General features: G+C 59.7%; 1 protein-coding gene across 2 annotated transcripts in view; it reads left to right on the forward strand.

Moving 5' to 3' along the window:
- Positions 1-4,569: 4,569 nt before the first annotated feature.
- The window catches only part of KCNIP2 (potassium voltage-gated channel interacting protein 2), a 43,192-nt gene continuing 35,731 nt past the window's right edge, over positions 4,570-12,030 (forward strand). For both annotated transcript variants that reach the window (XM_057420987.1, XM_057420989.1), the window contains exon 1: positions 4,570-4,843. In XM_057420987.1, the coding sequence (XP_057276970.1) occupies positions 4,771-4,843 (73 nt within the window). In that variant the 5' untranslated portion in view covers positions 4,570-4,770. The remainder of the gene's footprint in view (positions 4,844-12,030) is intronic.

The raw sequence follows: 12,030 nt of genomic DNA on the forward strand, positions 1-12,030 counted from the left end.
AGCACCGGTCTGCACCATGCCGTCCCCTGCTTTCATCCTCTTTATGGTCATTGCCAGGCCAGTGGGATGGGATGGAGACCAAAGAGCAATGTGTGTGTGTGTGGCACCTGGGTCACAGCATGGACATCCCCTCCCATGGAGGTGAGCTTGGGCAGAGCAAGACCCATGTCCACAGCACAAACTCGCTCCTGACAGAGGTGCATGCCTGTATTCATAGCAGACCTGAGCTGCTGAAAGGGCCCCTGGTGTGGCATCCCGTGTGGTGTAAGTTAAGGATGGAAATAGTATCTGGTTCCTCTTTAAATAAAAGCTGATCCCACAGGCACTGAGCACACAACGTTTACGAGAGATTCTTTACAGTGCTGTGAGGGTTTGTGAGACTCAAGGTACCTCCAGAGTCCAAGTGTGCTCCAGAGCAGTCTTTGCTTTCTAAACCAAGTGCTTTTCTTCACACATAAGTAGCAGAGAAACAGTCAGGGTGGGCACAGAACCCCCACAGAGCCCCTAGCAGTGTGGCCATGCCAGAGAGTCCCTCCTTGCTGGAGGCATTGGCAGAGGCAGGTGACTGGCTTTCAGGGACACACAGAGTGATGTGAAGTCTCCCTCCTGTGCATCCAGATTTCTCCCACCTGCTGGTTTGTATTTGACAAAGGGGGTTCCCTTTCTCCTGCAGCATTCCCCCTTGCAAGGCTCTCCCAGCAGCTTGCAGGCATCTGTTCCTCCTCTAGATCTGCAAGGTTTTCGGCAGCTGAAATTCCCCGCCCCAGGTCTGAATCTCACAGTGGCTCCCACCTTCTTATGTGGCTCTGCAGGGTGCGTTAATGAGATGGGAGCAGTCCTCCCCTATGTGTGTCCTCCCCAGGAGGACCTGCTGCTCTGCTGCTCCCTGTGTCCTCCCTCGGGACCCCAGGGCTGCATGAGGCTTGTCCAGGTCTCGTGCCACCCAGATCCATTTCCTTTGTGGATGTAGTAAATACTGTGGTTTATACCTGAGTGAGGCCATTTGCCCTGCCTGGAGCTCCCCTGCAGCAGCTTGCATGGCCACGAGCATCCCTCCTCCGGGCTGGGGGGCTGTGTGGGACCCTGGTGCTGAACTGCTCATCCCCATCTAACACTGCTGTTTGCTGGCATTTTTGGAAGGGTTAAGGAGCTCCGGTCTCTGCCCACTGTGGCTGGTTCTAGGAGCATCCCATGCTGCATCCCATGTCCCAGACTGAGGCTGCCCAGAAGCCTGCTTTGCTGGAGAAACAGAGCTGTCCCTCACTGCCAAGTGTAAATCTGAGCCCAGAGGCACCAGGTGATTGCAGTCAAAATAAGATTAATGGCATCTGTTGAGAGTGCATCCCGAGGACTTGCTATTGATGACCATGGCTTTAAAATACTGTTAACAGTGGATAAAGCACCATGATTTAGAGTAGTTGGTAATTACATCTCTGTTTGAAATTTCCTAAAGATAGGATCAGACTCCCGAGTCTTGCTCCCTGCTTTTCCAATAGAATTAATAAGAACGGAGATATGCAATTAGACAACACGCAGGCTGGTAGGGCAGATCGATGCCTTGTGGTTGCCTAATGAAGTGTTAAATCGCATCTTTCCCTCTCCCTGTCCCACTATAGCAGCTGCAGCAGGATGTTTGCAGAGGGCTTGCAGGGCTCCTGCCTCGGGCAGTGGGGCTGCTGCTCAGAGAGCCCTTGGAGAGACAGGGAAAGGGCCCCAGAAGGCTGGGGGGAGAGCTGGCCATGGGTGGATGAGCTGCATCCTTCTACCCTAGCTGTGTTCTGTTGGGATGCAGACCCCAGAGCTCCTGCCTCTGTTCCAGGCTCTTCTTGCTTCTGTTGATGGGAGCATTTTGGGATTGTCTTGGGTTTTGTGTTGAGCCTGGGGTTTTCTGCTTGGTACAGCAAGGGTCCAGACAATGCTGGTGGCAGCCTGGCACAGCTCTGCCAGCAGCAGGACTCTGCATCCAATGCTCCAGGCAATACTGGAGCATCCCAAACTTGTCCCCTTCCCCAATTACTCCCAACAAGGCTGAGATGGCCTAAGCTGGGGACAAATGAGCCCCTTGGACAGCATGACCCTGCACACATCTCCTGACCCCTCTCACCCTGGCTCAGAGCCATTCCTGGCTGCAGTTCCACTGCCTGGGAGCAGCATTAATCCATGAAGATGTCCTTTATGGAAGTGCCACTGCTGCCGCTGACAGGGTGACGGATGGGCCACTTAAGGAACGTGCCTCCCTCCTAGACTGATGTGAACGGGTGATTTCCATCATGGTGAGGATGGATGGGTGGTCCCAGGAACCACAAGGGTTCAAGGAACCTTCAAGGAACACACAGCCTGGGCTGCACCTCAGGGTGCAGCACCCGCCATGCCCCAATTCACATCCCCCCTTGTGTCTCCTGCCCGCCTCCTTGTTCTCCATCCCTCTCCTACCCTGGTGTTGGCTTTACCAAGCCCTGAGGCAGCTTTACATGGCCCCGTTTCCCCGTGGTTCCCTGCTGCTCTCCCAGAGATGAGCTCAGGGACCTGCGTGCTTCCACAGGACCCCTGCCCTGTTTATCGAGGTGTATCTGGGTCCCTGCCTGGGTCTGGGTGGGCAGTCAGGAACCAGACCTGTTTCTGCAGCAGAAAAGGCTGCTCCCACCCCAGCATCCTGCAGACCCCGGCTCTCAGTGCCCAGAAGAACATTTAGGGGACGATGTTGCATTTTTCCCTAGCAGAGGAAGGCTCAAAGGCTGTGAATCCTGGCAGGATGCCCAGCCCTCGTGTCTGCTAAGGAAAGGAGCCGTGACCAGCGAGCAAGCAAGCTGTGTCCCCTGTTTTCACACTGCGGGGAGGGTGGGCTTTGTCAGCCTGGACCTGGGGGTGCCCTATCCTACCCCATGGTACCCCAAACCCCCCAACTTTCCCCCCTCTCCCTAGCCTGGCAGAGCATCTCTCGCTTGCCTGCAGAAGAGGAGCACTTAGCTGGGATAAAAATAGCCATGTTTGCCTCCCGATGGACCAGGGGTGGCAGAAGGTGAAAACTTCCCCCATGAAGCTCTGCTGGGCCCCCACGTCTGCAGCAGGATGGACCCACAGGATGCTGGAGATGGAGCGGGTGAACCTGGGCACAGCACATGCAGCCCAACTGACTGAGGCTACTTCCCTGGTCCCCAGGTGTGCTGAGAAGAGGAGGCTGTGACGGAGAGGATGGAGGATAGGGCAGGCAAGCAGCAGCAGCATGGACAAGCCCAGCATCACAGGTGGTGTGCGAGCTGCCTGTGCCCCAGCCCTGCTTGTCAGGCCCAGCAGTGGGGGCATCTCCAGGGCTGTCCCGGGAGTTTCTCTCCAGCCGGTCAGGGCACACAGGCTCTGCGGTGGTGGCCGGGCCATGGGCAGGGCTGGGGGAATGTGTTCAGTTCTCCGAGCATTTCTCCACTGCGTTTTCCTCGCTAAATGGCTCTTATTTTTAGATCCAGGCAGTTGCTAAGCATCGCTGCCTCGCTAAGGCGGCTTCTTTCATGGCTTGACACCAAAGCACGCTGACAACACGCTGCCGCGTGAGCGCGGCCCTCCCTCCTCGCTGCTCTGGATTCCCTTTCTGCCCTGTGGATCCTGTGTGCTGGGAGGGCCAGGCTGGGCGCAGGGGTCAGGGTGAAACGCTTTGCCTCCTCTATTGACCTTACTCCCCTCCATCTCTCTACTCAGACCAGAGGATGATGAGATGAAGGGATGAAGGGAGGAGAGGTGGGAAACGCTGGGAGCTGGGCAGCCCCTGAGATATGCTCAGGACCCCTGTCACAGTGCAAACACGCAGTGCACCTAAAGCCCCTGGCTTTGCCTGTGGTAGGAACTCTTGAGCACAGCCCCCATCTCCCAGGATGGCATCGTGCACAGATGGCAGCAAAAACCGGGGGCAGTAGCGGGACCTCCAGCTCCCAATGCCAGATGTACCAGTGGGTCTGTGAGCTCCTTTAGCAGCACCTTGCCTCTGGAAGTCCCCCCAGTGTGTGCTGCTGCTTCACCCTTTCCATGCGGTTGGGGAAGATGGGGTAAAAACCCTTCTGGAGGCTCCAAGGCTTCCTGCGTGAGAAACCCATGCTCGGGGTGGGGAGCAGCTGGAGGGGACCTGCCTCTATGCTTGTCTGCAAGCAGGCAGACCGGGCCACCCTCCGCACAGCTCTGCTGCATCCTGTGGCCGCTGCAAGTCCCCTCTGCCTCCGACCGGTTTCCCAGCCGGGGGAGACCCAGCAGCCACCCTGGTCCCCCTTCCTCTGTAGCTCCTGCGGTCCCGTTGGCACCGACACGCAGGGTTTGGGATGCCCTCGCTCCCCCGCAGTGTGGGGGGGGCCGCGCTCCTCCTGCCCCGTGCCTCCTCCAGCCCCGTCCCCGTGCGGTCCCCATGGGGCTACTCCGAGCCCTCGGTGCAGCGCGGAGCAGCCTCTCCCCGGAGGCCTCCCCAGCCGCCCTCGGCCGTGCCTCAGTTTCCCCGCAGCGGCGCAGGGCGGCGGGGCCGGGTCGACGGCTCCGGGGAGGAGGCGGGGAAGGACGGGAGGGAGGGGGCGGCCGTGCCCAGCCCCGGCGGCGGCGGCGGGGACCGGGGCGGCTGCGCGCTCCTGCCTGCTGTACCGAGCCGTGCCGAGCCGAGCCCCCGGCACCGCCGGCCCCTTCCTGCTGCCGCGGTGAGCGCTGCGGGCGGCGGGGCGGGGGGAGGCGGCGGGCGCGGGCCCCCCCTGCCCGGCGGCGGAGCCCGTGCGCCCCGTCGCGGTTCCCCCCGCCGCCGGGAAGATGCGGAACAAGGGCAGGAAGGAGAGCCTGTCCGACTCCCACGACCTGGACGGCTCCTACGACCAGCTCACGGGTGAGTGCCGCCCGCCGGGGAAGGTGCAGCAGCCGCTCGGGACCACGGCGCGGGGGTTCCCCCCTCTGGGCACCCCAGCACCGCCCCGGGCACCCCGGTACCCCTGGCCCGCCCGCTTCCAGACCCGGCTGAGCCCCGGCCCCCTGCCCGCCCCGCTTCGCCGCACGCCTTGCCCGGGGAAGGGGGTGGGCCGGCGCTGGAGCAGGGGGACAGTCCGGATCCGCGGGGAAGGAATGCTCCGGGGGGGGGTTCGCGTTGATCCCGGCCGGGCAGAGGTGTGACGGGAAAAGGCCCCCGCCGCGGGGTGGGATGCTTGAATCGCTTTTGGCCGCCCCCAAGCTCTCCCGTCCTCACTGCTTCTCCCAAGCCCCTCGGGACACCAAGGTTTGGCACTGGGTTCTCTCTGCCTTGGCTTGGACCCCCCGCTGCACCCTGGGTGGCACGGCAGCACCCTGGCAGCAGGTTTCATGGGAAGAGAGAGGCTCACCCCTATCAGTAAACCCCAGCAACACCACAGAGCCTGTTGTCTTCTCTGTCACCCAGTGCCCCCTTAGAGCATTTCCAGAGATGCTTTATTCCCGGGATGGGGTGGCCGTGGGACAGGGAGACCAAATATGACCCATCTGTGACACTATTGCATCCCCCTCCATCCTTTGCCCCAGCAGGGAGCTGGCTGGCATCCCACATCCCACCACATCTGTCCATCCATCACACCTCATCCCCCACTGTCCGGTAGCGAAGCAGCTGGGCTGGAGCAGGCAACACCCCCCCTTCCCCACGTGCTCTCCATGGATCAGCCCAAATCCCATCCCCTTTCAGGGCCTTCGTGTCGCAGCAGCTATGAAATGGGGCCGCAGTTCCCACCTGCCTCCAGGGACCCACGATGGAGCCGAACCTGTCCGTAGCCAGGGGCCTTGGGTGCCCTTGTGCCGCAGGCACTGAGGTGTGTGCATAGGCGGCTCCTCTGAGTCCCGGCGATGCTTTTTCTGCCATGGTCTGGAGTGGATCTCAGGCTTTGCTCTGGAGCTGCGAGGAGGTGGTGGTGGCACAGGGCAGGACCCTGCTCTGCTTTCCTGGGCAGCCCCACGCCTAGGGATGCTGCTTGGTGCCTGCCCAAACGTGCGGTAGGGAAGATATTTTTGAGCTGTGTAGGAACTTGGAACCCACACACAACTTTTGGTTTCTCCGGTAACTTTAAAGTGTCCATATGGATCTAAATCAAACTGAAGTTAAAAATAAACCCCAGTCTCTCTGAGGCTGAGACCTTTTATGCCTAGGCTTACCTGAGAGCTAGCTGTGCATCAGGAACCTGGGCAGAGGGGAACCCTGCCTCTGTGCCAGCCTCTTCCCGCAGGGATGGGGTTGCCGGGAAGCCTCTGGGGAATAAGGCTGGATATATCTACCCCATTTCCCAGAGTGGGAAACAGAGGCACTGGGAGGTCATGTCACTCATTTGCCATAGCTGTCAGGTCAGTGACCAACCAGGGCAGAGCCAGTGGTGACACCGGGGAGGAGGAAGCTGGTCCCAGTGGCACCGATTTCCCCTGTGTTGGCTGCACTCAATGAAGCCATCCATCCCTCCCTGTGTTGGGAAAGTTGTTTTTCTCCCAGAAAGAGTATGGAAGTGATGCAGGCAGGAGGAGAGGGGATGCAGCCTTAGCTCTAGGGAAGGTTTAATAGCTTAAGCCCTTGCCTGTTAACCTGGCCTGGGTTCTCTTGGTACCCTGGGTATGTGGTGAGGAGCAGGGACCCCCATGGGGCTGTAGCACAGCCCCAGGGTGAAGCTGACGGTGCCAGAATGGGCTTAGTCTCTCCCTGCAGATGGGAGGGTCCCTGCTGACACTGACTGTTTGGAAGCTCAGCCCTGCCTGGGGACAGGCATGAGCAGTTCGGGGTATTCCTGCAGCCCTGGGGAATCCCATCCAGCAGGGTCTACCAGGGTGTGGGGGACAGCTGCCACACAAGATCTCTTCACTGAGGGATGATCTGATGTGAGGCGATGCGACAGCCCCGCAGCAGCTCCAGCGATTGCTGGTGTGCATGGGGACAGCAGCTGGTCCTGCTGCCTCCCCATCACACCCCAGAAACAGGGTTGAGGACCATCAGCCCCCATCTATGCATACCCAGAGAAGGGTAATCCCCCTTCCAACAGGAGAGGGGCTAAGGAGAAACAGGACACTCAGCCATGTGCCGGGCAGAAACCCCCTTAGCGCACTGGGTTTTAAATGTCAAGAGCTGTTGAAAGCAGGGTGCAGTGACAGTCCCCCCTCCCGATAGCATCTCCAGTGGTCCCTGGGCAGAGCAGCCATGGAGCTGCGTGGGCCAGCGGCACGTGGATGTGTGTGTGAGAGGCCAGGGCACCCGAGCGGGTGAAAGCCCTGTGTGAGTGGTAGGGAGAGCAGCACCGGCTCCATGTGCTGGAAGCACAGGTTGAAAGTGCTGGGGTGACCCAGGATGGGCCCTGGTACAGTGGTGTGGGGTGAGGACAGGCTCCAGCTGTGCCTGGCTGCTGAGCCTGGGGCTGGGAGTCCTTCGGGGTGTTAAGGAGAGAAATGTTTACATTACAGCACTAGGAAATTAAACGGGTCCATTTGTGGGGTATTTGGATGACGCCAGCGAGAAATAAAAGCCATCTATAAATTACATTATTCCTCCAGCCCCTCTAATGACATGAGTGATTAATGTGCGAGCAGAGCCCAGAGCCAGTGTCTCGGGACTGCTCTGGACATGGCCCTCCACACAGACGAAACGGAAGCCCAGTGCCGCTTTGCCCTGAGGAGCACAGGTACCGTGTCCCGAGCCCCGAATCCCGGCAGTGTGAGCGGCAAGGGGGGCTCAGAGGCAGCTTTCCCTCCTTCCCACTGCTCCACAGGGGTGTGCGGGCAGCAGGGCTGCTCCAGCCCCACTTGGGGAGCAGAGATGGGTGGCTTGTGCCAGCATGGAGTCAGTACCTGGGCTGTTTGTGGTGGTGGGTCAAAGCCCCGAGCTGTGTTTCGGAAGGATAAGGGATGTGCCTCTGGGGCTGTTGGTTCCCCAGATGGGATTAGGAGGCTCACTTTTAACCCCCAGGTCTTCACCCCTGCCTTCTCCCTCCCGTTGTTATGTTGTGGGGTCTCGAGCAACCGCTTTGCTCCACCCTAAAGGCAGCCACAGCATTAGCAGGGGTGAGCAATTGCTATAGACTCCAGCTGCAGAGCTTTGGGATCCTCCTGCCTTCCGAGGCATGGCAGGTGGATGGGGACTCCCTAACTCTTAGTTAGCAGCCCACCCAGTAAGATGAAAACTGTAGGTACCAGCACAGTGGCAGTGCAGCATCTGACTGAGCTGTCACTGGGGGTGTTTCAGAGGCATCTCTCCCGTTGGCAGCAAGAAACGAGAGATGGGGCTGAGCTGTCCCCCACACCGAAGGGTGGATGGGTCAGTGGGGTTGGCAGGAAGACAGTGGGAGCTGGAACTCCGGTCCCTGCTGTGGGGTGAAGCTGAAGAGCCGTGCTCTGGCGGTGTGGCTGCTGCAGGCGGGTCCCAGGTGATGGGCAGATCTAGGGCTGCACCAGGGGCTGGTTCTGCTGCCGGCAAACCCCGCGGCTCTGTCGTGGCTGCTCACAGCCTGTGATCACCCAGGTGGGAGGAAAACTCCACAGCTCGCTGTGGGGCAGGACTTCCACCTGCAAGGGGGTCATTTAATTCCTAGGGAGTGGATGGGGTGTCAGTGCTAGCCTGTCCCAGATAACAGTGTGTGCAGGGGGGCAGTGCTGGCATCCACAGCTGCAGGATGGAGTGATGGGGCTGATGGGGTGGGAGGCAGGCAGGCTGCAAGTGTGTGTGGCAGGTTGTGTGCTGTGCCTGCAGCTATACGGATCCCAGGGAGGGGGTCTGGGATGGGGACTGTGCCCAAGACCATGGCAGCACCTTGCTCGTGCCCAGAAAAAGCTCTTTCCCTTGGCCAGTTGCTTCCTTGAGCAGCACAGGAGCACCCCTGGGTGCACATCCCTGCCAAAGGCCAGCTGCCTGCATCGCTGTGGCCACATGTGGGTTGTTCCCTCCTCCTAGAAGCAGCCCCCCAGGAAGGCTGACACATTCCAATGTCTGGTCCATGGGAACCGAGCCTGCTGCCCGTCCCCCTCCTCCCCCACCAATCTGCCTCCTCTGTGCTGCTGCTGCTTCACAGGACCCCCCTCCGCTTGTTGCTTCTGCTGCTGCTGCCTGCAGTGGGGCTGGGCTGGAAGCTGGGATGACCCTCGAGCCAGGCTCCAGCTCCCCAGGAGGTCCCCAGTCACGGTGGGGAAAGATTCCTCTCGTGTGCTGGTGAAGGGGCTCCCGTGGGGTCCCCTCCGTGCCAAAGCGCCTGCTCTCGATGGATGCCGCACCTTCCCGAAGTGGTGGGAGCATTGCCTGACTCTGCCTCATTTCTGTCTGCTGCCTCCCTCCCTCTGGCACCTCTACCCCTCTCCCTCTTCTCTCTTTGCTGTCCTGGCTTGTCTGCAGCCCTTTGATGCCAACGAATCCCTTCTCATGGGGTGTTGTGGCCTCCCCTCATCAGAGGCTGTGATCCAGGGGTCCCTGCCGGAGGGGATGCTTCTCCAAGTGTATGTCAGGGCAGAGCTGCACGCGGGGCGAGTGGCATGCAGGTGATGCTGCTGGGTACCACTGCCCATGGACAGGCTGGATTTTGCAGGTGGAGGGGCTGGAGCCGAGCTTCTGGCAGCCGCTGCTGCATCCCGCAGGCAGAGACAGGTCAGAGCCCGCGGGGAATTGGTGGCACAGGATTAATTGACAGGAAGTTCGTGGGTTTGGTCGGCCGTTAAATGGCTGATTTCTGCAGATGCCGATGCATAATTCATGGGCTGTCGCAACTTGGGCCAAGGTGCACAGCTCCTGCTGCACAGGGCTGGCGACGCACGGGCAGGGAGAGGTTCTGCCCCATGGCTGTGCTGCAGCTAGAGTAGGTGCGTGGTCTTGGTGGTGCTGCTTTCCTGCTACCCAAGAGCAAGGAGCTTGGACAGGAAAAGGTTTGGGAGGGTGAGCAGAGCTGGTCCCTGGCGCAGGCTCTGGTTCTCCTTGAGCCATAGCGGGTCAATGCCTCCTGTCTGCAGCTGAGCCTCATGCGCTTGCCTTGCAGCTGGGACATCAGGGGGTCACCTCAGCCCGAAGGACAGGAGAGACCCCATTAGCGGAGCTGCTCTGCCTCTCGCTGGCTCTGCTCGTTAGCGGTGTTTTCATTAGGAGAAGTGGTTTGGTTCTGTTTAAGCCAAATTGCTGTGCTTGGGAGATGATAAATCCATCTGCTGGCAAATCACTCTCCTGCCACCGGGATGGATCCAAGCCCTGGGCTTTAATCGTGCTGCAGATGAATGAGCCTGTAGTGAAATGAATCTCCCTGCCGTGCCTCACCAGGCAGAGGAAGGCTGAGCTGGGCAGGCTGCCTCCCCGATGCCATGATGAGGGGCTCTGTCTTGAAGTGGGGGGTCGAAATCCTCTGCTAAGGGGTTGTGGAGCCTTGGGGGTGGTTATTGCTGAGCAAGTGAACTGATGGGGCTGGTTGCAAGTGGCTTTCCTGGGAGCAAAGGGGGAGAGGACCTCCTTTCCGTGGGGCTGTGGGTGAGTGCAGGGGTCCTGCTCAACCCACCACCCATGCCAGGATGCTCTGCCAGCAGCCGGGGCTGGGTGGGTGCCATGCCATGGGGGTGAACAGCAGGACAGTGCATGGGGCAGAGCAGCCCCATCGGACAGGGCTGGGGTGCAGAGGATGGATTCATCCCCACTCACAGCAAAGCCCTACTAAGCAGCTTTGCAAAGGGCACATGGCAGCAGGGCTGTGCTGGGTGGAAGGCTTTTATCGGGGTCCTCCGGCCCCCAGACTGCTCTGGCTCTGGCTGCTTCTGGCTCTTATATTGTCTTCTGCTTCACAAGAGAATGGGTGGTGCAGCCCCTGGGGAGCACTGTCAGTAATTAGCTTGTTTGGAAACAGAGCCCTGCAGCAGGGGAGCTGGGGCAGGATGGCTGCAGTGTTCAGCAGGCTGATGGAGATGGAGGTGCAGGGGACTGTCACTTCACTGCCTCTGAACTGGGGTCTCCTTGAATGTTTCCTCTCTGGTCCAGACAAGGTGTCACCTATGGACATTTGTTGGGCAGGGGTGCATGTGTATGCCCACTCTCTCACAGCATCATGCCTCTCCTGCCTGTGCCTGGTGCCCAGTGCTCAGGTCTGACAAGCTCTAGGTGACTCCAGCACTGCCTTGGCAGGAACCACCCTGCTTTTGAAGCCATTGGGTCAGAGATCCCTCCTGTTTAGGCAGGCGGTACCTCTCCCGACCCCAGCATGGTATTAGCATCACTGCTGGGGGCTCTGCAGTGTGGCAGGAGGGTTGGTGTCCCATCCATGCTGCTCCTGCTCGCCCCATCTGGGGACACGGGGCAACTGAGGATGTTGAGGTTATGGTGCATACAAGCAGGTGCTGCAGCTCTTGAGCACTGCTGCAGTGCCTGTCCAATTCCTGCACCAGCTCCATTTGCAGTGAATGTGCTGGGGGCTGTGCCCTGTGCAGGGCAGAGCAAAGCATGTCCCTGTGTGCAGACAAGAATGATCCATGCTCCACTTAGAGAGCCCTGGGCTGTATCTGGGACAAGCTGATGGCTTTGTCCTGGGCAGGAGGGGTGGTGTGGGGTCTGGCTGACCCATGGAGAGGTATGATGAGGACCACGCTGCATCAGCAGTGCCCATGGGCAGACAGGGTGCTCAGGGCTCCAAGGGCTGGCACCAGGTTGGCAGTGTAGAGGGATGGCTTCACCTGCAGCAGGTCAGAGACAGTGACGGAGTGACCGACCCTGGAGGTGGGCTTGTGACGTGAATCTGCTGCCCCAGCTCTGCTGTGCAGAGATGGAGGCACTGACTGGCCAGGATAGGACCCCCTGCACTGTCCCGCTCTCCCCATGAGCCACCTCCTATGGCAGTCACATTCCTGCTGGGAAGAAGATCGACAGCCTGAAGCAGAGGGAGCTTTCTTGGCAAGATGCTGCTATGAGAGACTAGTGGACCCCATGGGGCAGAAGATGGGACCCTGGCTCCAGGCACTGACCCCAGCAGCAGAGCTGGGGTGGATTGGGTCCCTTACCTGTCCTCTTCCTATCACCAAACCCACACATTTGGACACCAGAAAAAGTGCTTTTTAGGGATGCAGCATTGGTGA

This window comes from Pezoporus wallicus, unplaced genomic scaffold (assembly GCF_028554395.1).
Source record: "Pezoporus wallicus isolate ANWC-B61680 ecotype Strahan unplaced genomic scaffold, APGP_CSIRO_Pwel_v1 contig_3365, whole genome shotgun sequence".
In the NCBI taxonomy this organism is placed as follows: Eukaryota; Metazoa; Chordata; class Aves; order Psittaciformes; family Psittacidae; genus Pezoporus; species Pezoporus wallicus.